This window comes from Natrix helvetica (assembly GCF_964273705.1).
Source record: "Natrix helvetica genome assembly, chromosome: 5".
NCBI lineage: Eukaryota > Metazoa > Chordata > Lepidosauria > Squamata > Natricidae > Natrix > Natrix helvetica.
The window spans coordinates 91,517,670-91,540,830 of NC_138551.1; the positions used below are offsets into that span (position 1 = coordinate 91,517,670).

At 44.9% G+C, this 23,161-nt stretch overlaps 1 protein-coding gene across 2 annotated transcripts in view; it reads right to left on the reverse strand.

Moving 5' to 3' along the window:
- The window catches only part of POLR3A (RNA polymerase III subunit A), a 169,562-nt gene that overhangs the window by 91,992 nt on the left and 54,409 nt on the right, over positions 1-23,161 (reverse strand). The window contains exons 25-31 of one of the 2 annotated variants that reach the window (XM_081956497.1): positions 23,015-23,108; positions 21,633-21,725; positions 20,137-20,301; positions 18,489-18,653; positions 16,944-17,075; positions 13,158-13,290; positions 10,956-11,149 (exon numbers count right to left, since the gene is read on the reverse strand). In XM_081956497.1, coding sequence (XP_081812623.1) covers positions 11,001-11,149; positions 13,158-13,290; positions 16,944-17,075; positions 18,489-18,653; positions 20,137-20,301; positions 21,633-21,725; positions 23,015-23,108 — 931 coding nt within the window. In that variant the 3' untranslated portion in view covers positions 10,956-11,000. Of the gene's footprint in view, positions 1-9,454; positions 11,150-13,157; positions 13,291-16,943; positions 17,076-18,488; positions 18,654-20,136; positions 20,302-21,632; positions 21,726-23,014; positions 23,109-23,161 lie in introns of those variants that run through there. The other variant, XM_081956496.1, reaches the window with a different exon arrangement.

The window sequence follows — 23,161 nt, forward strand, 5'->3', positions numbered from 1 at the left end:
CAGGTATGTTTTTGTCACACTCTTTCTCTTTCCCAATACATTTACACCATCTGTCCTATGTTTTTTCTTTTTTTTTTCTTTACTTAAAAAATTATCAAGGAGAACAACTGAACCAGAAGTTTCCAGTCTGGAAATGTTTGAAAACCTCTTAATTTTAAATTCAAGATAGCTGACTCACCTCCTCCATACTACCTTGAAATGATCTCCTATCTCTTACATAAATAACTTATGTAATTATTATGTAAATGGTCATATAAGAAGAACTACCTGGGTTTTTCCTTGGAATGATCTAGTACATTTTTTCCCTATTTTTCTTTTACTTTCCCCCCTTTCTTTTACTGTTCGTTTCCTGTTTCTTCCTCTTCTTCTTCTTCTTCTTCTTCTTCTTCTTCTTCTTCTTCTTCTTCTTCTTCTTCTTCTTCTTCTTCTTCTTCTTCTTCTTCTTCTTCTTCTTCTTCTTCTTCTTCTTCTTCTTCTTCTTCTTCTTTCCTCCTCCTCCTCTTCCTCCCCCCCTCGTCCCTTACTCCGTATTAGTTTGTAGTTTTTATTTTGTTTTAAAATCGATAAAATCATTAAATTGTCCCAGTGTTCTATACGGCTAACATATAAATGTTATACAAGTTTATTGTATAACTGATTAGAGAACTTAAAAAGCCTGGTTTTTGTTTTGGAAAATATTATCTGTGTTATTAAATGACTTTGCAAAAAAAAAAAAGCCACTTTCATTTTAGGAATGACCACAGTGTGCAGAGATTTAGATTTTGTTGATTAAGTTCAGTATAGTGGTTGTAGATATTAACCGCAGCTGAGAAAAATTCTACAGTAGACCGTTGTTACTCATCTCAATTTTAAAACGGCAAGAATTGCTTCTAATGGATCGTATCATCTCTCACTCTAGACTTTACTACCCACGAAAGCCACTGGAAACTTATTCCCTGGCCAAAGAGGACATTTTAGGACAGATTTTGGTGTCTGCTCTAGGACCATCATAGAAAAGGCAGTAGGAAGTTCACACCCACCCCTCTCTTAGAAGAATGAAATATTCAAAGAAATATTAAAAGGCAGAATATTATATTTCCCTGGATGAGAAATTTTTTTTAAAGGCAGGAAGCAGACTCACTCTTAATAGCCCCCACCCTCCCCAATAGCCCACAGCAGAAGTCAGCACTTAGGAGATAAAGATACCATATTTCCCCAAAAATATTTCCCCAAAAATATTTCCCCAAAAATTGACCCCTGAAATAAACGCTTGGCCTTATTTTTGGGGAGGTCATATTGTTTTTGAGGTGCAGGAGATGACGAGCGTGGTCACCTCATGGCTGCTGCTGTGTTGCAATATTTTTGGGAGGGATTATTTTAGTGCATGTGCTCAAAAGCCTGATAGGGCTTATTATTCGGGGAGGTCTTATTTTCAGGGAAACAGGGTAGCTAGGTCTAGTCATAAGCAAATGCCCTCACCCAAGATCCAACAAAGGTAGGATGAGCCCTCAGATATAATAGGAATTATTACCGTCTTCATTACATCACCCTCTTCATTACATCATCACCCAGCAAAAGTCAACCAAGCCTGGGACTCAAAAGACAAGCTACAAAGTTACCCCTACATGGCCCCATGGGAGTCTGACAACCAATCAGAACAACAGCTCAAATTCAAAGCCCAAAAGAGGGTATAAATCTCTCTCTCTCTCTTACCCATGTGCCTTTTTGCCCAGGATCTCAAACCATGTGGTCCTGTCCATCAATAAAACCATCCTTTCAATCAGCCTCCATGTTTCCAGTGTCTTTCTCCCCACTTGGAACTGAATCCAGATGGACATTTCTTCCAACAAGGTCAAGTGGAGATTTGTTCTCTCCGCCCCCACCCCTCAGAATTCTCTGGGAAAGTGCCATTTCATTTGCTGATAAATTACTTGCACCGTTAAAAAATAATAACAATACATAACTTCAGGGCAACTGCTATGCAAATAAATATGAGCAGAATTAGAGGAAAGGATTAGCTGTTGCTCCTCTTCCAGAGATACTTTGGCACAGAGCAGTATAAGCTGACATGATTTAAACGTGAAAGTCAACTGAGAAGCAAGAAAAAAATATAATTCAAGTCTTGCATAGCCGGTTGCTTGCAAAGACTGTTGGCAAGACGATGCAGCAGGCAACACCTTAGGGACGAGAGATTAATTTGAACCAAGGCCCCAAGTCATGCTAATACATTCAAAATAATCTACCGTCAGTTGTGCTTATCTTTTCCTTAATGCTTGATCCAGCGTCCGCCCGAGGGGCTGGAGTGCGCAGCAACGGGCTTGAAATCAAACGACAATGAAGAAAATAAACAAAGAGATGCCATGTAGCATATCCCATAAAGCCTTTCTTCCTATCCAATCAATCAGAATAGAGCTGGAACGGACCTTGGAGGTCTTCTAGTCCAACCCATTGCTCAAGCAGGAGACCCTGACCTATACCATTTCGGGCAGGTGGTTGTCCTGTCTCTTCTTAAAAACTTCCAGTGATGAAACACCCACAACTTCTGGTGACAAGCCATTCCACTGGTTAATTGTCCTTACTCTTGGGAAGTTTCTCCTTCAGGTTGCTTCTTTCCTTGATTAGTTTCCATCTGTTGCTTCTTGTCTTGCCTTCTGGTGCTTTGGAAAATAGGTTGACCCCTTTCTTCTTCATGGCAACCTCTCTATTTGACTGCTATGATGTCCTCCCTAGTCCTTCTTTTCTCCAGACTGGCCATATTTAAATCCTGCAGTCGTTCTTCATATTTTAATCTCTGGGTGTTTGATCATCTTAGTTGCTCTTCTCTGCTCTTTTTCCAAAGTCTCAACATCTCTTTTTTTGTAACGTGGCGACCAAAACTGGATGCGTGCAACATGAAAAACTATTCCCAGCCTGAATATGTACCGACACTGAAATACTGTAAATTATCCCATCTTGCAACCGTATTACGTTTCCATCCATTGTTTCTTGCCTTGCCTTCCGGTGCTTCGGAAAATGAGTTGACCCCCCCCCTCTTCTTTGTGGCAGCCCCTCAAACACTGGAATACTGCTGTCATGTCACAATCTAGTGATGATAGATAAGCGATGGATGGATGGAGATAGATAGATAGATACCTGTTTCCCACAGAAAACACCTGGAGGCGTGGCTCAGGTGTGTCATATGACTGGGTGGGAGTGAGTGATGTCAAGTTGGCCATTCAAGTTGGCCATTCCCACCAGGTTTTGTGGCTCCTGGTGTTTTCTTTTCTGTGGGAAATGGGTCGGTTGCAGACCCCTGCCCTTAGTCCTCCTTTTCTCTAGACTGGCCATCATCCTCCAAGACTGCAAAGGGATGGATTGCAAAGCCAACATTTTGTGGTGGTCCCACCAGCGAATCTCAGGTGGCTTAGCCAATTTGTCTTACTTAAACCTCCCCGCCTCTCTTTTCCCATACAAGTCAAGCTGCAGTATCTCGGGGACCCAGAAATGTTAGAACAAAGTCCAGTTCTCATTTTCTCACCGCAGGAGGCCGTCTCTACCCAAACGTCCAAGGTCATCACGGTGATGGCTGTCATATCCCAACTCACGATGCAGTGGGTTCCCCCCCCCCCCAAGCTCAGGGACAGATTGTCCTAAAGGGATTGAATTCAGTGTACGGCTGACTTAAACTCAGTCCCGGATGCGCTCTGTTTGATGTAAGTACTATAGGGAATTGTTGTCTTTTTGCATGAGAGCAACCTTGGAGTCACAAGGTGGAAAAGTGCACTTTGAAGAATAAGGACTGGAAAAGAGATGCTAAATATAATGGGCACAATCAGCAAGCAAAAACCTAGACAGAAATATCAGGTCCATCCTGTATTATGCAAACAAGAATGCTACTAGTCAAGTGTGCAGAGGAAAAAACGATTTGAGGAGAAAAGGATGAAATGGTGACGCAAAACAGAACAGAGTAGCTGGTTGCTAACAGCATTTTTGTTCAGCCTGGGTACTGCTAACAAAATAGCAATAGCAATAGCACTTAAGACTTATATACCGCTTCACTGTGCTTTAAAGCCCTCTCTAAATGGTTTAGAGTCAGCCTATTGTCCCCAACAATCCTCATTTGACTGACCTCAGAAGGATGGAAAGCTGAGGCAACAGCAATAGCACTTAGACTTATATACAACTTTACAGTGCTCTAGAGCCTCTCTAAGCGGTTTACAGAGTCAGCCTATTGCCCCCAAAAATCTGGGTCCTCATTTTACCGATCTTGGAAGGATGGAAAGTTGAGTCAACCTTGAGCCAGTGAGATTTGAACTGCTGAACTGCAGCTAGAAATCAACTGAAGTAGCCTGCAGTAATGCACTCTAACCACTGCGAAATAATTTCTCCTATGCGCTGCTTGGAGAGTCCAAGCATGGGTTAACACAGTCTATCTGCCCTAGGACTGAGTCAATTTTTCTTTGACCACGCCTCCCTTTGCCTCATTGAGATTAATTTTAAAAACTCAGTCCGCCCGTTAGGACTATTGCTGGGGAGCTCCTGAATCCTAGATCAGATAGATTGGACTCCCCAACCTAATAATAGGGAAATTTCTTTGTTATTTTTGTATAGTAACCTTAGGAAGGAAAAGGAAAAAAATAAAATAAAACTCACGTTGAATTGATTGCTGAGAGGGCTGCCGGGCTACAGTCAGCTGCTGGTCGCACGCAGAGTGAGAACGAGGGAGTTGCTTGTCTGGTGGCTGCCGGCGAGCAAGGGAGCGGCGGGAGGCTTCCTGGCCAAATTTCCCCCAACCGCTGTTGTTAAAAGCGCCGTACGGAGCACTTGAGAGCTCTGGCGTCAGTTCTCTCTTCAGCCCGGCAACAGCGATGGCCATTTTGCGGCGCTTCCTGACAATTGCCAACCGTCGTCTCAGAGACCAGGCTCCAGCCTCTCCTGGCACCTCGATTGCCACAGAGGAATCGGTCTGGGAAGAGGAGGAGGCTGAAGAATTTGAATTATCGGAGGATGAGGATCTTCCTCCTGATAAGCCCGCCTTCACGGGTTGTTCAAGCCCTCCCTGTTTAAGGCCATCCTACACAAGGCCAAAGCAGCCACCGAACTAGGGTCTACTCCTAAGAGTACGACCACAACATCCTCCTCCATCAAGGACCCCAAAGAAGGTCTTTTCAAGGAGACAGCTCCTACTCAGAAGCTGATCCCGGTCCCAGATTTATTCATGGACATTGTCCAAAGGCAATGGGCTCAACCCAGTACCCTGACCAACCCTAGCGTTGGGGATAAATCCCTTTATTCCGTAGAAAACAGGATGGAGGATATTTTGAAGTTACCCGAGGTGGACGCCCCGGTAGTCTCCTTGACCTCGAATTCGAACCTGCCAGCGGACCTACTGGAAGGTCTCAAGGCAGAAGACAAAAGATCCGAGAAAGCATGCCATAAGATGCATCAGGCAGCTGCTTGGGCCATCAGGGCATCCACCTCTGCCTCGTTTTTCACCAGGGCATCCCTCCTCTGGCTGAAACAACAGAGATCCAAACCTCCCTCTGGGGGAAATCCGTGTGGCGTCACGATCTCAGCAAAATCATCACAGCAATAGAGTATTCAGCCGACGCTTCGCTGAATGCAGCAAAGTTCGCGTCTAGGGCATTGGCATCCAATATAACCTCACGCCGTCTGTTGTCGCTCCGCCACTGGCAGGCAGACATGAAGGCGAAGTGGAAACTTGCTTCCGCTCCCTTCAAAGGGGGACAGCTTTTTGGGGACGCTCTGGACAAATTTGTCATTGAGACGAAGGACAAACAAAAGGCCACCCTGAAGAAGAATGTGCGCAAGGGCTCCGGCTCCTTTAGAAAACAGTCATTTTGAGCGCAGGAGCCCGCTCAGGCATCTACTTCCTCTCCCTACCATAGGCCCTACTCCCAGACAGGTGATAGGGGCCAAGATAGGAACTCCTTCGGAGCACACGATAGGCAACAACAGCATTCCTTTTGGAAACCATTTCGTGACGGCTCCAACTCCTGCCAATTCCGTCGTGGCAAGTGACCATCATCGGGTCCCTCCCATAGGGGATCAGCTTCAACTTTATGCCGACAGGTGGGAGGAAATCACCACAGACTCGTGGGTTCTCAACACAATCAGGAAGGGTCTAGTCTTAGAATTTCTGTCCTTTCCCCAAAGGACATTCATTTGTTGCCCAACTCCCAAGAACCCCCTAAAGAGAGACCTCATGCAGGCAGAGATTCACCACCTTCTCCAGATAAGGGCCATAGAACCCGTGCCGAAGGATCAGGAAAAGCACGGATTTTACTCCATTCTTTTCCTGGTCCCGAAAAGCTCAGTGGAGTGGAGGGCCATCTTGGATCTGAAGCGCCTAAATCAGCATCTGGCCAACAAACGATTCAAGATGCAATCCCTCCACTCCATCCTGGATTGCATAAGACAAGGAGACCTGCTCACCTCCATAACTTGAAAGAAGCCTACCTGCACGTTCCCATCCATGCAGTGCACAGGAGGTTCCTAAGAGTCCACTATGACGGGAGGCACTACTAGTACAGGGCTCTCCCCTTCGGCCTCTCGTCGGCGCCCAGGACTTTCACGAAGCTCCTTGCAGTGGTGGCGGCTCACCTCCGGAACCGCCCGATTCATCTGGAATGCTACCTAGACAACATCATCATTCACTCCTCAAGCTGCGACCAGGCCCAACGAGATGTTCAGACGACCATACGAGCTCTACAACATCACAGTTTCTCGGTGAACCGGCAGAAGAGCCATCTCAAGCCGACCACACGCATCCAACAGCTCGGCACCATCATAGACTCGGTTTCTTGCCAGGTATTCCTGTCACCAGACCGTCTGCACAATCTCCGGAACAGAGTACATCAATGCTGGCAGCCCAGGTCAGTGCCGATCATCACACTTTCGCAGCTTCTTGGCATCATGATATCATGCCTAAAGGTAGTTCCCTGGGCACGTCTCCATGCCAGGGAACTACAGTGGTTCCTCCTGCCGATGCAAAGGTTAAAGGTCAGCAACTCCCCAAGATGTGTATGTCTACCACAGAAGGTGATTCGCTCCCTCTCTTGGTGGCGAACAGTGGCAGTAGAGAAGGGGTGCCTGTTCAAGGAACCCGAAATGATTGTGGTGACCTCCGATGCCAGCCTATATGGATGGGGGGCACGCTGTCAGGGTCAGCTTGCTCAGGACAAGTAGAACCAGAGAGAAACATCTCACAGCATAAACTGGATGGAGCTGAGAGCGGCCCAACTCACCTTATGACGGTTTTCATCGCAGATTGTGGGCCGACATGGACTGTTACTAACAGACAACATAGCAACAAAGACCCACATAAACCGGCAAACGGCACCCACTCCAGGAGACTCATGACAGAGGCGGAGTCCCTGGGCAGGTGGGTGGAACGTCATCTAGCGTCCATCAGAGCAGATCATATATCCAGGGCCAGCAACGAGAGGGCAGATTGGCTGAGTTGGCAGACGATCGACAACTCCGAGTGGCGTCTGCACCCAGACCTCTTCAGGCAGATTGTGCAGAGATTCCGCAAACCGCAAGTAGACTTATTCGCCACTCACACCAACACACACCTGCCAAGGTTATTTTCCCGCTACCACTCGCCCCTGGCAGAGGGGACGGATGCGCTGAGGTGCAAATGGCCCTCAGGACTGCTATACGCATTCCCCCCTCTCCCACTCATTCCGCAGGTAGTAACCAAGCTGCTAGCGGAGGAGGCGGAGATCACCCTCGTAGCACCTCGCTGGCCCAGGAGGTCCTGGTACGCGGCCCTTCTCAGCCTCTCCATTCAGAAACCATGGAGAATTCCTCAGGAGCAAATCTCCCTCAGCCAAGGGTCCGTCTGCCATCCGGACCCCCAGTGGCTACAACTAGCCATCTGGCACTTGAGGGGGAACTCCTGAGGAAACAGAACCTTTCTGACAAGGTCATACAAACTATTCAAGCGTCCAGAAGGCCTTCCACTACTAGAATATACGAAACAACATGGGTCGCCTTTTCAACCTGGTGCCAGAGGGGTGGTATAAGAGACATTTCTGCCTCAGTTACACAATTGGTAGACTTTCTCCAGGAGGGAGTGGACAGAGGCCTAGCACCCAACACTCTCCATCGTCAGATCACGGCCTTGTCCACCATTCTCACCAAGAGCTCTTCCCATCCTCTGAGACAACACCCATAGGTCAAGAGTTTCCTGAGGAGCGCGGTGAATATCTGTCCTCAGACGGTTCACCGCTATCCGTCTTGGAACTTGCCGTCGGTTCTACGAGCCTTAATGGGAGCACCCTTTGAACTGATTCGGACGGCGAGCCTTCATCACCTGACTCTTAAGACTGCCTTTCTAGTGGCCATTACATCTGCCCAAAGGGTATCTGAACTAGCGGCTCTTTCCGTCAGGGAAGACCTATGCATCATACATGCTGACAGAGTCATCTTGAGACTTGACCCCATGTTCATCCCTAAGGTCAACTCTCATTTTCATAGATCCCAGGAAGTGATCCTTCCCAACTTTTGCCCGAAACCTGCGCATCCTAAGGAATGTGCTTGGCATAAGTTGGACATGAGACGTGCTGTCTGCATTTATGTCAAGAGAACCAAGGACTTCCAATGTTCCAAAGCCTTTTTTGTCTCATTTCATCCTGGGTCGCTGGGACGCAAAGCATCATCTTACACCATTGGGCGTTGGTTGTGGGCCTGCATCAAGATGGCCTATGAACATCAAGGCAGGGCCGTACCAGGTTGGGTGACGGTGCACTCGACAAGGAGTGCTGCCACCTCAGCAGTTTGGGCGACCCAAGCGTCCATTAGCGACATTTGCAGAGTGGCCACGTGGGCTTCCCTCACAACATTCATAAAAAAATATAAAATTGACACTTTTGCCTCAGCTGAAGCCTCTTTTGGTCGAAGGATTTTGCAAAAAGTTACAGAGACACCGGACATTCTGGACACTCCCCGCCCTGGGAACACAATAGCTTGGTTATGTCCCATGCTTGGACTCTCCAAGCAGCGCACAGGAGAAAGACCGTTGGTTTACCTGAACGGTCATTCTCTGGGCGCTGCGGGAGAGTCCAAACCCACCCGGGTTACTATTACTTCGAGTGATTATGGGACGGCCGTCCTATTACGGACACTTCTTCATTTTTAAAACTGATCTCAATGAGGCAAATGGAGGCGTTGTCAAAGAAAAATTCACTCAGTCCTAGGGCAGATAGACTGTGTTAACCCATGCTTGGACTCTCCCGCAGCGCCCAGATTCAGGTAAGCCAACTGCCTTTCCTTTTGCAGATTTACAAGACAAATAGTAGCAGCTAATCTATGTTCAGGAAGTAGGTTGGTGCAGAAACTCAGCAAAGTTTTCAGAATCTTCACACCTTCAAAAAAAAATCATATATCAATTGCATCTACAGAAAATGCATTTATTTTTCCTTGCGTTCCTTTAGGTATCATTCAGAGACAAAATTCTGCAGTGACCAAAATCTTCCTGGCTGAAGAATTTTTGTTGAAGTCTTCTGAAGATCTACAAAGCTGCACAATTTTATGAGAATGTCCATAATGTCAGGAAGGTTGAAGGACCCTAATCTAAAAGAAGGAGCTGGCAGCATGACAAACAGATGAAAACACTTCTGACTTAAGGATTGTGTCTTTTGCACAGCTTGGTCCTTTTCCTTATCTCCATTACTTCAATTATATGGATTTCCTCAACAGTTTAATAGAAGGATTACCAAGATAAGATTCTGGACAATCGCATTTAATCCTGCAATCATGTGATCCCTCTTAGTAATTTCTTTAATTGTATTTATCTTTTGTATGAAGTTACACATATTGCTGATCTGGGGCTATAATCAAGGATTTTTTAATAATATTCTTGTGCCTATATCACTAACATTTGGAATCTACCAAGATATTAACAATTGTGTGGCGTTTCCCCCCCAAATATAGGAATTGGTTAAAATATTTATACACTACTGAGAAGAAATGCATATAGGATTTGCAGCAATGAAATCATGGTATACATTTGTAAAAAATGAATTAATTTGAATGCTGACAGAAACAAGGAAGAAAGCAGCAGACCAGTGTAGCCAAAACTTGGGATGTTGTTCTGTTTATAAATTCCCCCAAATCTTTCTTCGTTTCTAATTATCACAGATATTAAGTTTTAGGTTACTTTACCTTGTCATCGCTGCTATATGTGTATCTGTGTTGGTGTATAATCTTCTAGTATGTCACTTCACTATAATTAACTTTATAAAAGAATGTACAAGTTTACCCAGTAAAATACACCTCTCCCTCCATTTCATCGTGGTTAAAAAAGTCTCTTTATTCACATCTACAGCAATAGAATCCTAGATTTCAAGGTCCATAAAACTTTTTACATTTTTTGGAGGGGGAAAAAAACAAAGCATAAATATACTTGCTTCTGGATTCAGGTTCATGCAGGTTACCTCCTTACTTTGACTCTTAAATAGACATTTGCTTATAACCTATTTACATCATAAGCCCTACAAAGTGCAACTTTCTGTTCCACTGGCTGATCAGGTTGCATATTTCTTCCATCCATCCAACCAACACCCTATTTGAAAAGCACACACCTATTTACCGTATTTTTTGGAGTATAAGACACTCCTTAGTTTTTCAGTGGTTCCAGGCGGCAGGGATCACTGCCAATCCCCACTACCCTGAACTGCCCAAACACGCGATGCGCAGAGACCAAAACCAGGGCATGCGGAGGTCAAAAACGCAAGGCACGGAGGCCAAAAATGTGACACGCAGAGACGGCGATCAGCAGCAATGGTCTGTGGTGATCCCCGCAGCCTGGAACGGGTATAAAACATGACATGCGGAGGCCGAAAATGGCTGAAGGGTCGGGGTCGGCAGGTGGGTGGGGCTACATTCTGTGTATAAGATAAACTCAAATTTTCATCCTCTTTTAGGAGGGAAAAAATGCATCTTATACTCCGAAAAATATGGCATGTTACCATTAATACACACACACACACACACACCATCAAGTGGTGCTGTTGCTATGATGGAAGGGTGATGTGGAAATCAGGGTTATCAAAAATTAAAGGCCGCCTTGGTGGAACAGCTTCCTTATCAGCTTTATGCAGCAGCTTGAACAGTCCCGTTCCGATGTTCATCGGGATGCCCATAATGATGCATTCAGAAACACCTGTAGAAAATCAAAAAAAGAAAAAAAGTTTTGCACTTCCCCAGCTTTTCTACTTTTGTTTATTTATTAAACAGATGGACCCAGCTGCCCAACTCACGCAGGATGACATAAAAAAATAATAATAATGGGATGAAACACGGCTGCTTTAAAACAACCACGTGCCTCCTAATTGAATGTTGTGATTTATCTGTAAAACAACTCGCTATCAATGAATCCCAAGGTAGGAGGCATTAGAGGAGTGTCACAAACTGCATTTTGGAATCTTGGAATAGAGCCATCTCTTCGCGTTAGATTTGGGTATGGCTAGATAGAGAAAAGAAGGACTAGTGGGTCACAGGATAGCAGTATTCTAGTATTTGAGGGGCTGCCACAAAGAAGAAGGGATCAACTTATTTTGCAAAAGCACCAGAGTGCAAGACAAGAAACAATGGATGGAAACTAACCCAGGAGAGAAGCAAACTGGAACTAAGGAGGAATTTCCTACCCACGAAGACAATTAACCAGTGGAACAGCTTGTGGGTGCCTCATCATTGAAGGTTTTTAGGAAGAGACTGGACAATTTGTCTGAAATGGTATAGGGTCTCCTGCTCGAGCAGGGGGTTGGACTACAAGGCCTCTTGAGGTCCCTTCCAGCTCTCTCCTGTATTAAACCTAAATCAGATGTTTTCAACGTGCTATCAAGAATGTAATGTTGAGACACAGGAATATATGAAGGCCTTCAGCCTATTGGTGTTTCCTGATTGGTACAGACTGTACAAGGAGTATGGGAGAGATCTTCACCAGTTTTGATAACAAGAGTTATTCTGAATTAGAATTTATTTATTTATTTAATTAACAATGGCCTGCAGGCTGCGCCTCAAACTTGTAACCTTTTCTTGGGCTTGCAAACTTTTCAAGCTGTATCTTTTAATCCCTATCAGCAAAAATAAAATAAAAAACCCATACAATATCAATAAAAATAAATCCACAGTGGTACCAGTTTGCTTTGAAAGTCATCGAATTTGGTACTCTTCTAGTCCAGCCTCCTGCTCAAGCAGGAGACCCTATACCATTTCAGACAAGTGACTGTCTAGTCTCTTCTTAAAAACTTCCAGTGATGAAGCACCCACAACATCTGAAGGCAAGTTGTTCCACTGGTTAATTGTCTTCACTGTTAGGAAGTTTCTCCTCAATTTGTCGAGGTTGGCTGCCTTTGTGACTCACTACATTATTCCTTATGGGAAAAATCTGTTTAGTACTCATCGTTTTTTGGTACTCATCACACCTCCTAGAACCAATAAACAAAGAGTACTGAGGTATACCACTGTATAGACTTTTTTCTTTTTAAAAAACTCATTACCTTTTTGTACCACATTGGAAAAGTCAAGAGAATGGACTTACTGTATATTTTGCACTACAAGACACACCTGACCATAAAATGCACTCCCATTTTTGGCCTCTGCGCATCCTGTTTTCGGCCTCTGTGTGCCATATTTTTGGCCTCCACATGTCCCATTTTTGGCCTCTGCACGTCCCATTTTTGGAGGCCAAAAAAGGGACGCACAAAGGCTAAAAATGTGGTGTGCTGATGCCGAAAACAAGATGCATGCGCAGGCGGAAAAGAGGGAGCAGATGCCAAAAATGGGGTGCATGGAAGCCAAAAATGGGATGCATGTAGAAGCTGAAAACGGGGTGCATGGAGGGCAAAAATGGGGCACGCTGAGGCCAAAAACAGCTGGGGTGGGGGTCGGCGGATGGGCAGGGCTTCAGCAATATTCGCTCCATAAGACTCACAGACATTCCCACCCACTTTTGGGAGATAAAAAAGTGTCTTATGGAGCAAAAAATACGGTAATATGGCGGGGGGGGGGGGGGCGCTGAGCAGAAAAGGCCATTTTTAATATATTTTTTCATTCTACTCGAGGACTTCAATTGATTTTACATAAAAGACGCAACCGATTTATAGAAACGTACCTAATGGCTGGGCGAACATCCTGACTGAACCGTAAATGAACCTACAAATACTTACCACACACTGAATCCTTCTGCCCAAAGTATGCAGCGTCGAAGAGATGGTCGGCTGTCTTTTCAAAGGAAGCAAGCATCAAGACGCTCTCTTTCATTTTGGCCAGCCCAAATCTAGTAATTCCCAGAACTTCACCCTAATCCCAAAAGAGGGGAGAAAAAACTATTAACATTACTAGAGAATTGGCCGAATAGGTGACCGGCGGAAAAAAATGGCAAGATTTGCAATGCTCTGTCAAGCCTGGAAGCCATCTTTTGCGTTGAGCCTTCAGGCCTACTGTCAGGGTTCCAAATAGCATCCCAAATTAAATTAGAGACTGAGGCAAAGTATTGCTAAAAGTTCCAATTTATTAAGAGAGCCATGTTGGCACATCTGGAAAAATCCGAATCTGAAGGCTTCCCGGTTTTCCCCACCTACTTGAAAGTTCAAGATATTGCCCCCACACCAGCGGTTCTCAAATAGTGGGGCGCGCCCCCCTGGGGGGGCGCAAGGCTCCGTAAAGGGGGGCGCGAAGGCTGCCTTTCCATCTGGGTGCAACGGCGGCGGCGGCATGGGCGAGGCATAATATATCCCGCCTGGAAGTGGCAGCACTTCGGACTGTGGATTTTCATTGGAGCTGCGGGCTGGAGCTTTGCAAGAAGCCTGCTCGGGCAGGGGTGGGAGGGAGGGAAGCATGGCTGTCCCAGGCTTCCCTCCCTTCCCCCCACCCCCCAGCCCAAGCAGACTTTTTGCACAGCTCCAGCCCGCGGCTCTGATGAGTCTCTGAGCAGTCCCCAGCGCTGCCACTTCAAGCCGGGATATATTCTGCCATGCCCTCGGCGGCGTCTTTATGCAGGTAGCTCGCCTCCCCGCCAGCAGCTCCACCGCCAGCATTCCGTCTGGAAGCGGAAGCGCAACAGCCGCTGTTGGGGAAGGGACAAAGGGGCGGCGGTCGCCCGATCTTGCCACCGCCACCCCTTCGCCCCTGGTAATGGCGACCGTTGTGCTGCTGCTTCCAGCTGGGATGCTGGAGGAGCTGCTGGCAGGGAGGGAGGGGAGGAGGGAGTAAGGATAGACAAGCAAGAGGGAAAGAGGAAAGAAGGCAAGCAGGCAGGAAGGAGGCAGAAGGAAGGAGGGAAGAATGGAACTGGAAGGGAGGCAGGGAAGGAGGGAGGGAGAAAGGAAGGATAGGAGGATAGGGAAAGAGGAAAGAAGGCAGGCAGGCAGGGGGAGAGAGGAAGGAGGGAACTGGAAGGGAGGCAGGAAGGAAGGGAAGGAGGAAGGGAGGGTGGAAGGAAGGATAGACAAGTAAGAGGGAAAGAGGAAAGAAGGCAAGCAGGCAGGAAGGAGGCAGAAGGAAGGAGGGAAGAATGGAACTGGAAGGGAGGCAGGGAAGGAGGGAGGGAGAAAGGAAGGATAGGAGGATAGGGAAAGAGGAAAGAAGGCAGGCAGGCAGAAGGGAGGGAGGTGCAAGGAAGGAAGGAAGCATAGATAAGCAGGAGGGAAAGAAGGCAGGCAGGCAGGGGGAAAGAGGAAGGAGGGAACTGGAAGGGAGGCAGGAAGGAAGGGAAGGAGGAAGGGAGGGTGGAAGGAAGGATAGACAAGTAAGAGGGAAAGAGGAAAGAAGGCAAGCAGGCAGGAAGGAGGCAGAAGGAAGGAGGGAAGAATGGAACTGGAAGGGAGGCAGGGAAGGAGGGAGGGAGAAAGGAAGGATAGGAGGATAGGGAAAGAGGAAAGAAGGCAGGCAGGCAGAAGGGAGGGAGGTGCAAGGAAGGAAGGAAGCATAGATAAGCAGGAGGGAAAGAAGGCAGGCAGGCAGGGGGAAAGAGGAAGGAGGGAACTGGAAGGGAGGCAGGAAGGAAGGGAAGGAGGAAGGGAGGGTGGAAGGAAGGATAGACAAGTAAGAGGGAAAGAGGAAAGAAAGCATGTGACTACGGTGGGAGACGAGGAAAGACCGGTGTGCTATGTTATGCAGAGGTGTACTTATAACAATTTTATAGACAAATTATACTATTTACAGTCGTGCGGGGGGGGGGGGCGCGAAATGTTTTCTTCTTCCTAGGGGGGGCATGACAGAAAATAATTGAGAAGCACTGCCCCACACCCACAAGCCCATCACATGGTCAAATCTTCCACTGCCATGCTGGCAGTTCCACCCATTCATTTCCGGTCAGGTGCAGAGACAAAGGATGACCTTGGCTTTCTAGAAAGAATTTTGTTATGGCTACACACACAAACAATAAACAATATTACCTGCAAGGAGAAACCAAGGAATAGGTATTCTTGATAAATAAAAATCTGGAGAGAAAATGTGATTTAGGCAAACTGAATTGAAAAACTGACCAGCCGAGTGAAGGAGGAGGCGTGGCCAAGTTTTATTCAATTCAGTCTCTAGGCAAGCAGACCAAAATTAACCCATTCCTTAGATTCTCTAAGCAGCGCACTGGAGAATGGAACTTTGAGGAAACTCAAGCCTCGGAGCCTTCTTTCATTAGGGGTGGTACTTGGAACCTTGACATTCGATTTACAACCAAGGTAGACCCCAAAATTTCTGTTGTTAAGCGAGACAGTTATTAAGTGAGCTTGGCCCCATTTTATGACCTTTCTCGCCACAGTTGTTAAGTAAATCACTGCCTTACTTGGAACCCTGACATCTCCATTCCAAATTTCATGCTATAAGCGATACGCAGAGACCGTTTTTTTTAAGGGATGAAAACCAGATAGGACCAACAGGGATTATTTGATTTCTCAAAGTCTTTAGTAAAGTATGTACAGAATACAAGAACAAAGAACACAAGGGATGGGAGTATAAGTATAAATAGAATAGCACATAATTCTTTATGGGCCGAGTGAGATTGGACACACAAGGAATTTGTCTTTGGTGCATAAGCTCTCAGTGTACATAGATCATAGTTACAACCATTAATCATAAGATACAACAAGGGATAAATCACAGATACCAATAGAAGGTATTAGGAAAAATGAGAAGATGAGAAAGACAGTATCAACACAGCCTACTTCATGAGTAAAATACCTTTAGACAATGCTGTTAGGTGTTCAGCACAGTGATAGCACAGGGAGAAAAACTGTCTGTCAGGCCCCGGAAGCCTTCTTTTGCATTGGGCCTTCAGGCTTGCCACATTTATTGCTGTGGGAAACTGGGATTATATGGAGTGGGGTAGATATAGTCAAAATAAAATTCCTTTCTCAGAGAGTCAAGGACACCTTGTTCTGCAACTGCAATGGTATGACTGGAAGGCATCTCCGGTTTTGGACGGTGTTTGACTGGACCTTGTGATGGACATGTGGCTGCTGGACAGGGACTTGGACTTTCTTTTGGGTGGGGAAAACCTGGAAACTTTCAGATTCGGGTTTTTCCCAGATGTGCCAATATGACATCTCTAACAAAATGGAACTTTGAGGAAACTCAAAGCCTCGGAGTCTTCTTTCGTTAGTGTTGTTACTTGGAACCCTGACACTGTCCCTGGGTGTAATTGTTTTGGCTTGCAATGCCCTATTACGGGGATGCAGGGGGAGGAATTGAAACAGTTTATGTCCAGGATGTGAGGGGGTCTATAGATGTTTTCTCAGCCCTCTTTCTGGCTCATGCAATACACAGGTCCTCAATGAAAGGCATTCTCCCATTTAAAAATTCTCCTATCTTAAAGATAAGGGCTCCTGCCCAAATCTCATGCTCATTATTGCTAAACTTTTCTTAGCATTTTTCTTTGTTTATATATTTTTCAGAGTGAGAGAAGTGAAAAAATGAGTAATTTTATACAATAATGGAGGGGGAAAGAATTCCCAAACCTTGTAGGTCATTAGGTCCGACAACAGCATGACATGCCTCCGATCAATACTCATTCCATGGTTTGTCATAGTATATTGGATTTCACTGATAATAGTGGTTCGTGCAGCCTCGATGCCCAAGGTTTTCTCAACCTGGAAGATTAATTTATGTTGTCTTAATGAAATGGAAAAATCCTTATTCAATTTTCTCTGTTCTCCAACCCAATTATATTCACTTCTTTACACATTTCTTTGTCATATCTGATAGATATACCAGAGAAATATATAAAGAAGTAAATTATCTATCTATCTATCATCTATCTATCTATCATCTATCTATCTATCATCTATCTATCTATCTATCTATCTATCTATCTATCTATCTATCTATCTATCATCTATCTATCTATCATCTATCTATCTATCTATCTATCTATCTATCTATCATCTATCCATCTATCTATCTATCTATCTATCTATCATCTATCTATCTATCTATCTATCTATCTATCATCTATCTATCATCCATCCATCTATTTATCTATCATCTATCTATTATCTATCTATCTATTATCTATCTATCTATCATCTATCTATCTATCTATCTATCATCTATCTATCTATCTATCTATCTATCTATCTATCTATCTATCTATCTATCATCTATCTAATCATCATCTATCTTCATCATCTGTCTGTCTGTCTGTCTGTCTGTCTGTCTGTCTATCTCTATTCATCATCTCTCCACCTCTCTCTTTCCAGGTGGATTGGGCTGAGAGAGTGTGATTGGCCCAAATCCCCCAATTGGCTAAAGTGGGACTAGAACCCACTGTCTCCCAGTTTCTAGCTTGGTGCCTTAACCATTCTGGCCCCAAACCCTGGTCTGTAGACCGGCACCAGACCTTGGCATGCCAGAAACCAGTCTGCGCAAACGAGCGAAGCCCCATCTGTAGGATGCAGGCAGCCTCTCTCCATGGAACGGGTCCCTGGTGCCCAAAAGGTTGGGGGCCACTGCATTTGTGCCACGGTGGCGCAGTGGTTAGAGTGCAGTACTGCAGGCTACTTCTGCTGACTGCCGTCTGCATGCAAGTTGGCAGTTCGAATCTCACCAGGCTCAAGGTTAACTCAGCTTTCCATTCTTCTGAGGTGGGCAAAATGAGGACCCAGATTGTTGGGGGCAATAGGCTGACTCTGTAAACCACTTAGAGAGGGCTGTACAGCACCATGAAGCGGTATATAAGTGCTATTGCTATTAGACCAAACTGGCTCTGTATATATATGACTCTTTATGCCTTCATACAAAGAGTGAAGTCTTGTTTTTCCCCATCACTATGTTCAGAATCATTCACAGTATGATCTTACTATCATCCTTACACAGACCCTACAATACCTATATTAGGCCTATATCACGGACAAGGCATCACGCTTAAATAAAGGGCTTACTTTAGTACTAAAAAGTCAGTTCACAGAAGAAGCAAGATTTGAACTAAGCAGTAATGTGACATGTTAGGACCCCCTTTTTAACTGCTGTGTTCCACCAATTTATGCCCTCTCGTGTTGTGTTACCTCATAAGTGTTGTTCGATGTTGTTCTGGTTCCTTTGACCCCATGAGTGGCCATGACAGCTCTCAAATTGTCCCCTTCCACCAACAATTTGTACTTTTCCTTCCCACTCTGTTCGTCAATATGAATGACGGCACGAGATACTTCCGGGATACCTTGCACCACGACCTAGAGGTTGAAAGGGAAACACCCCAAAAAACAGAAACATTTGACTTTTTTCCCCACAGGAAAAATTGGATTAGTAGTGTAAAAATGTAACTACATGCTTCCTTCACAGTTTTTATTAAGACTCGGGAATTCATCTGAATGTTCTGATGGAAGGAAAATGGATAGGGTATGAATAGACAACATTAGGTATCTCAATTCTTTGGTGGATTAAGCAGCCAGAGGAAAATCATATAATTACCATTTTATTATTGCTTATGATTATTTAAATATGATAATTCTGGATTCTGTACGTCATCGGTAGCCCCTGGGGTGAGATGCTTCATAAATTTTGCAAATCAAGGCTTTCCGCGTGATCAAAATTTGCTTTTTAATCAGGTCAGAGTGTATGAGATCCCACTGAAGCTTGAATAATCCGTGATTTGATAAACCCCAGTCTGGATGACTATCAAGTTGGAGAAGTGTCAAGAAGATAGGCATCGATAGTCAAAGGCGCCTTGGTGCAATTCCCCAAAAAACTGGAGCACCACTTGAACACCATCATCGGAATTGACAAAATCACCACCAGTCAATTGCAAAAGGCAGCTTTGGTTGGAATGGATGACATCCTTCAAAGATACCATCAAACACCCACATTCGTCTGTCAGAATATTCATGAACTGGCAGAGACATGGTAACAAGGCCAGCCAATGAATAGGCATAGCAACTAAGTCAGCCATTGAGGGCTCTTTGGAAACAGAAACTTAAGCAGGGAGTCAGAGTGTGGCTTAGCTCTGTGCTCAGCTCTAAAACGAATCTAGTCTGGTCTTGTCTGTCTTCAACTCTGAACGGAAGCAAAACTGTTTACTCTCCTCTACCAGTGAACCAGCTGTTGGTATTGTATATTTACTTCATGTATAAAGAGACGTTAATGAATCCTGCTGCATTAGTTACCTGCGTGTCAGTGGTGGGTTCTGGATCCCATCACAACCGGTATGCTGTGACAGGGCTGGACCTCCATCTCAGGCACGTGGGCTACGCACGCGACCGCCCTGCAATGCCCCAGGTGCTCGGTGAGATTGCACAGGCGCTATACATTGTGCGTGCATGCGCAATTGGCTCGTTTCCCTCAAAAAGTGGTAAAAAACGCAGGCGGGTGGGTGGGCCCACCGAAACACCGTTCCGGTATGGTGGCCACTGCTCCCAGCTGCCACTGGTACGCCCATACCAGGCCGTACTGCCCGGAACCCACCACTGTTGTGTGTGCTTTCTGAATTTGATTTTTGCAACAAACTCTGACATCTCCTAGCCCAGATATGTGGGAAGGATTCCATGCCAAAACAAAATTTAAAAACCTGGCTGAACATCCAAAAAGCCGTAACAAAAGTTGCAATAATATTAAGAATTCTTTTTTGTTCTGTTCAGAAGCTAGTCGATCAATTTCCAGGAAAAAAAAAATGAACAATTTCACTTACTCAACAATGACAATAAAACGAAGAATGCTCACCTTTGGCAGATCTTCTTTCAGGGACTGCAAGACATAATACATTGAGCTCTTGCTATTCTCTCGGGGAGTAACGCAGACTACTGCTTCCCCATGGACGACAACATCCCCGGGCTTCACTCTGAGCTTTGAGACGCAAATGGAATATCTCACAGTCTCCGCATTAACCTGTGCACGTGTGTGGGAAAAATGTCATTTTATTACCTGCATCGGTTTTTGACCTCTGATCTGCTCCCACAAGCGTAGAATCGCTACCGGACAAGATGTTCAAAAGATTACTTTAAAAAAGGTGGATTTGTTTTAAATCAAGTCGGTTTGAATCATGATTTCAATCACTAGTAAAAAGGATTGATTTAAATCAACTCAATTTAAATCATGGTTTTTAAAGAGCAATTGTCATCTCTGTCCCGCAGCAGCTCCTCTTCTAACCCGCTGTTGACTCACCGACAATCCCATTCACTTTTATGGTACGGCTGCAGAGGTGGGTTGCTCCCGGTTCGGCCAAGTGATAATCTGGCCTGGGTTACAGAACTGGCAGCGACCCAGGTTGGCCATGCCCCCGAACTGATTCCCCGGTCTCCTTTGCCGTTGCTTGCATCTTGTTTATTATTTTTTAACGGTCTTCGCGCATGCGCACAACCATTTTCAGTGAACTGCGCATGCACAAGCAACATGTGGCCGGCGCACATGCAAGTGAAGCGAGCAGCGTGCACACAAAATGCGCAAGCGAGAGAACCAGTACCGGTTTGCATAGGAACCCACCCCTGGATGGCTGCTGATGTGGCAGTGACACAACAAGGTGGGCAGCAGGTGAGTGGATGCCCGCTAACAGGCACTGCCATGATGGATCTGAAATGACAGGGGCTCTTTAATATTATATTTATAAGCTGCTTAGAAGGTTTCACTTTCATTTTTACTGCTTGTCCTTCCTCCTCACATTTAAGAGCCTGGTGGTACAGATGCATTTCTCTTCAAACAATCATACCCTTTGTAGTGTACATAGATTTGCAAAACAATGAGATGAAGGAATATTCCTGAACTTTGTTTTATGATTTATCTCATAGTTACTGTGAAATGGTGTGAATGCATCCATGCAGTGCATGTTCTCTCAGCTTGCAGAGCTTGGATTCATTGAGGGAGTTTACCAAAAATGTAAATATTGCACAATATACAGGCTCATGCCACAGCACTAAGCTCCATTTCATGCTGAATAAACTAAATTGTTAATGCAGCTGAAATAGAAAGCGATTTTTAGATAGATTTTTACTCCAAAAGCATTTTATTAAAATAAATTTAATAATAATAAAAAATCCAACTGAAATTAAAAAAAAATCCGATTTTAATTATAAAAATCTATTTTTATCCTTCCTGCTTTGAACGAATTTTTTTTTGATGGGAACTTATTCTAAGTTCTAAGTTTTAATCTTTACTTTCTTTCTGAAATACAATAGCCTTCCAAACCTATTCCTGTATTAAGTTACTCCCTTGTCCGTACTTACTTCCAGCCTCAGCAGCCTAATCCGCTCCAAAGAAAGCTTGACAAGAATAAAACAATCGTCGGGAAGGAAGACTTCTTCGATGTATTCCGAAATCTGCAAGTCCAAACAAAAATTCCTCAACAGCCTGATTTGTTTCCAAATACTCACCGTATTAACCACACAGAACAGGCAGTCCTTAATGTGAGGCCTGGAAGCCATATTTTGCATTGGGCCTTCAGGCCTGCCACATTTTCTGCTGTGGGAAAATGGGAGCAGAGAATATATGGAGTACGAGTGATATATCGTCTAAATAACATTCCTTTCTCGGAGAGTCAAGGACACCTTGCCCTGCAGCTGCAATGGTGTGACTGGGAGGCATCCCCAGTTTTGGATGGTGCCTGAATGGATTATGTGATGGAAATGTGGGTGCTTGGGTAAATGCTTGGACTTTCTTTTGGGTGGGGAAAACCTGGAAGCTTTCAGATGTGAGGTTTCCCAGATGTGCCAACATGACATCTCTAATAAAATAGAACTCTGAGGAAACTCAAGCCTCAGAGCCTTCTTTCGCTGGGGGTGTTACTTGGAACCCTGATACTCGATTTACGACCAAGGTAGACCCCAAAATTTCTGTTGTTAAGTGAGATAGTTGTTAAGTGAGCTTGGCCCCATTTTACGACCTTTCTCACCACAGTTGTTAAGTGAATCACTGCCATTGTTAAGTTAAGTCACATGGTTCTTAAGTGAATCCAGCTTCCCCCATTGATGTTACTGGCCAGAAGGTCGCAAAAGGGGATCACGGGAGCCCAGGACTCCTCAACTGTCGTAAAAGCATCTGAATTTTGATCACATGAGCATGGGGATGCTGCAACGGTCGTAAGTGTGAATGACGGTCATAACTCACTTTTTCAATGCTGTTGTAACTTTGAACAGTCACTAAACAAACTGTTGTAAGTTGAGGACTATTGTAAAGAGTTTGCAAACACGGTTAGCCCCTAACCACAATTGAGCCCGATTGTTGCCAAGTGAAACATTTCTTAATGAGTTTTGCCCCATTTTACGACTATTCTTGCCAACATTGTTAAGTGAATAACTGCAGTTAAGTTTGTCACACGGTCGTTAAATGAATCCAGCTTCCTCATTGACTTTGCTCGTCAAAAGGTCACAAAAGGAGATCATGTGACCCCGGGACACTGCAACCATCATAAATACGAGTCAGTTGTCGAGTGTCCGAATTTTGCTCAGGTGAACATGGGGATGATGCAATGGTTATTAAGTGATAAATGGTCTGAAGTCACTTTTTTCAGTGCTGTTGTAACTTTGGATGGGTGCTAAGCAAACGACCATAAATCGAGGACTACCCATATATACAACGAGCTATTTAGTTGCTAAGAAACACACCATACCTCTCCCAGAAGTGTCTTTTCTATTCTTCCTTTGACTAAACGAGCAAAATCAGGATCATCATCTATGTCGAGATGGGCAGTGATAATTGGTGTGCTATACATAAGCAAGAAAAGCATAAATATGAAATGTTTTTTTTTTAAAAAAAA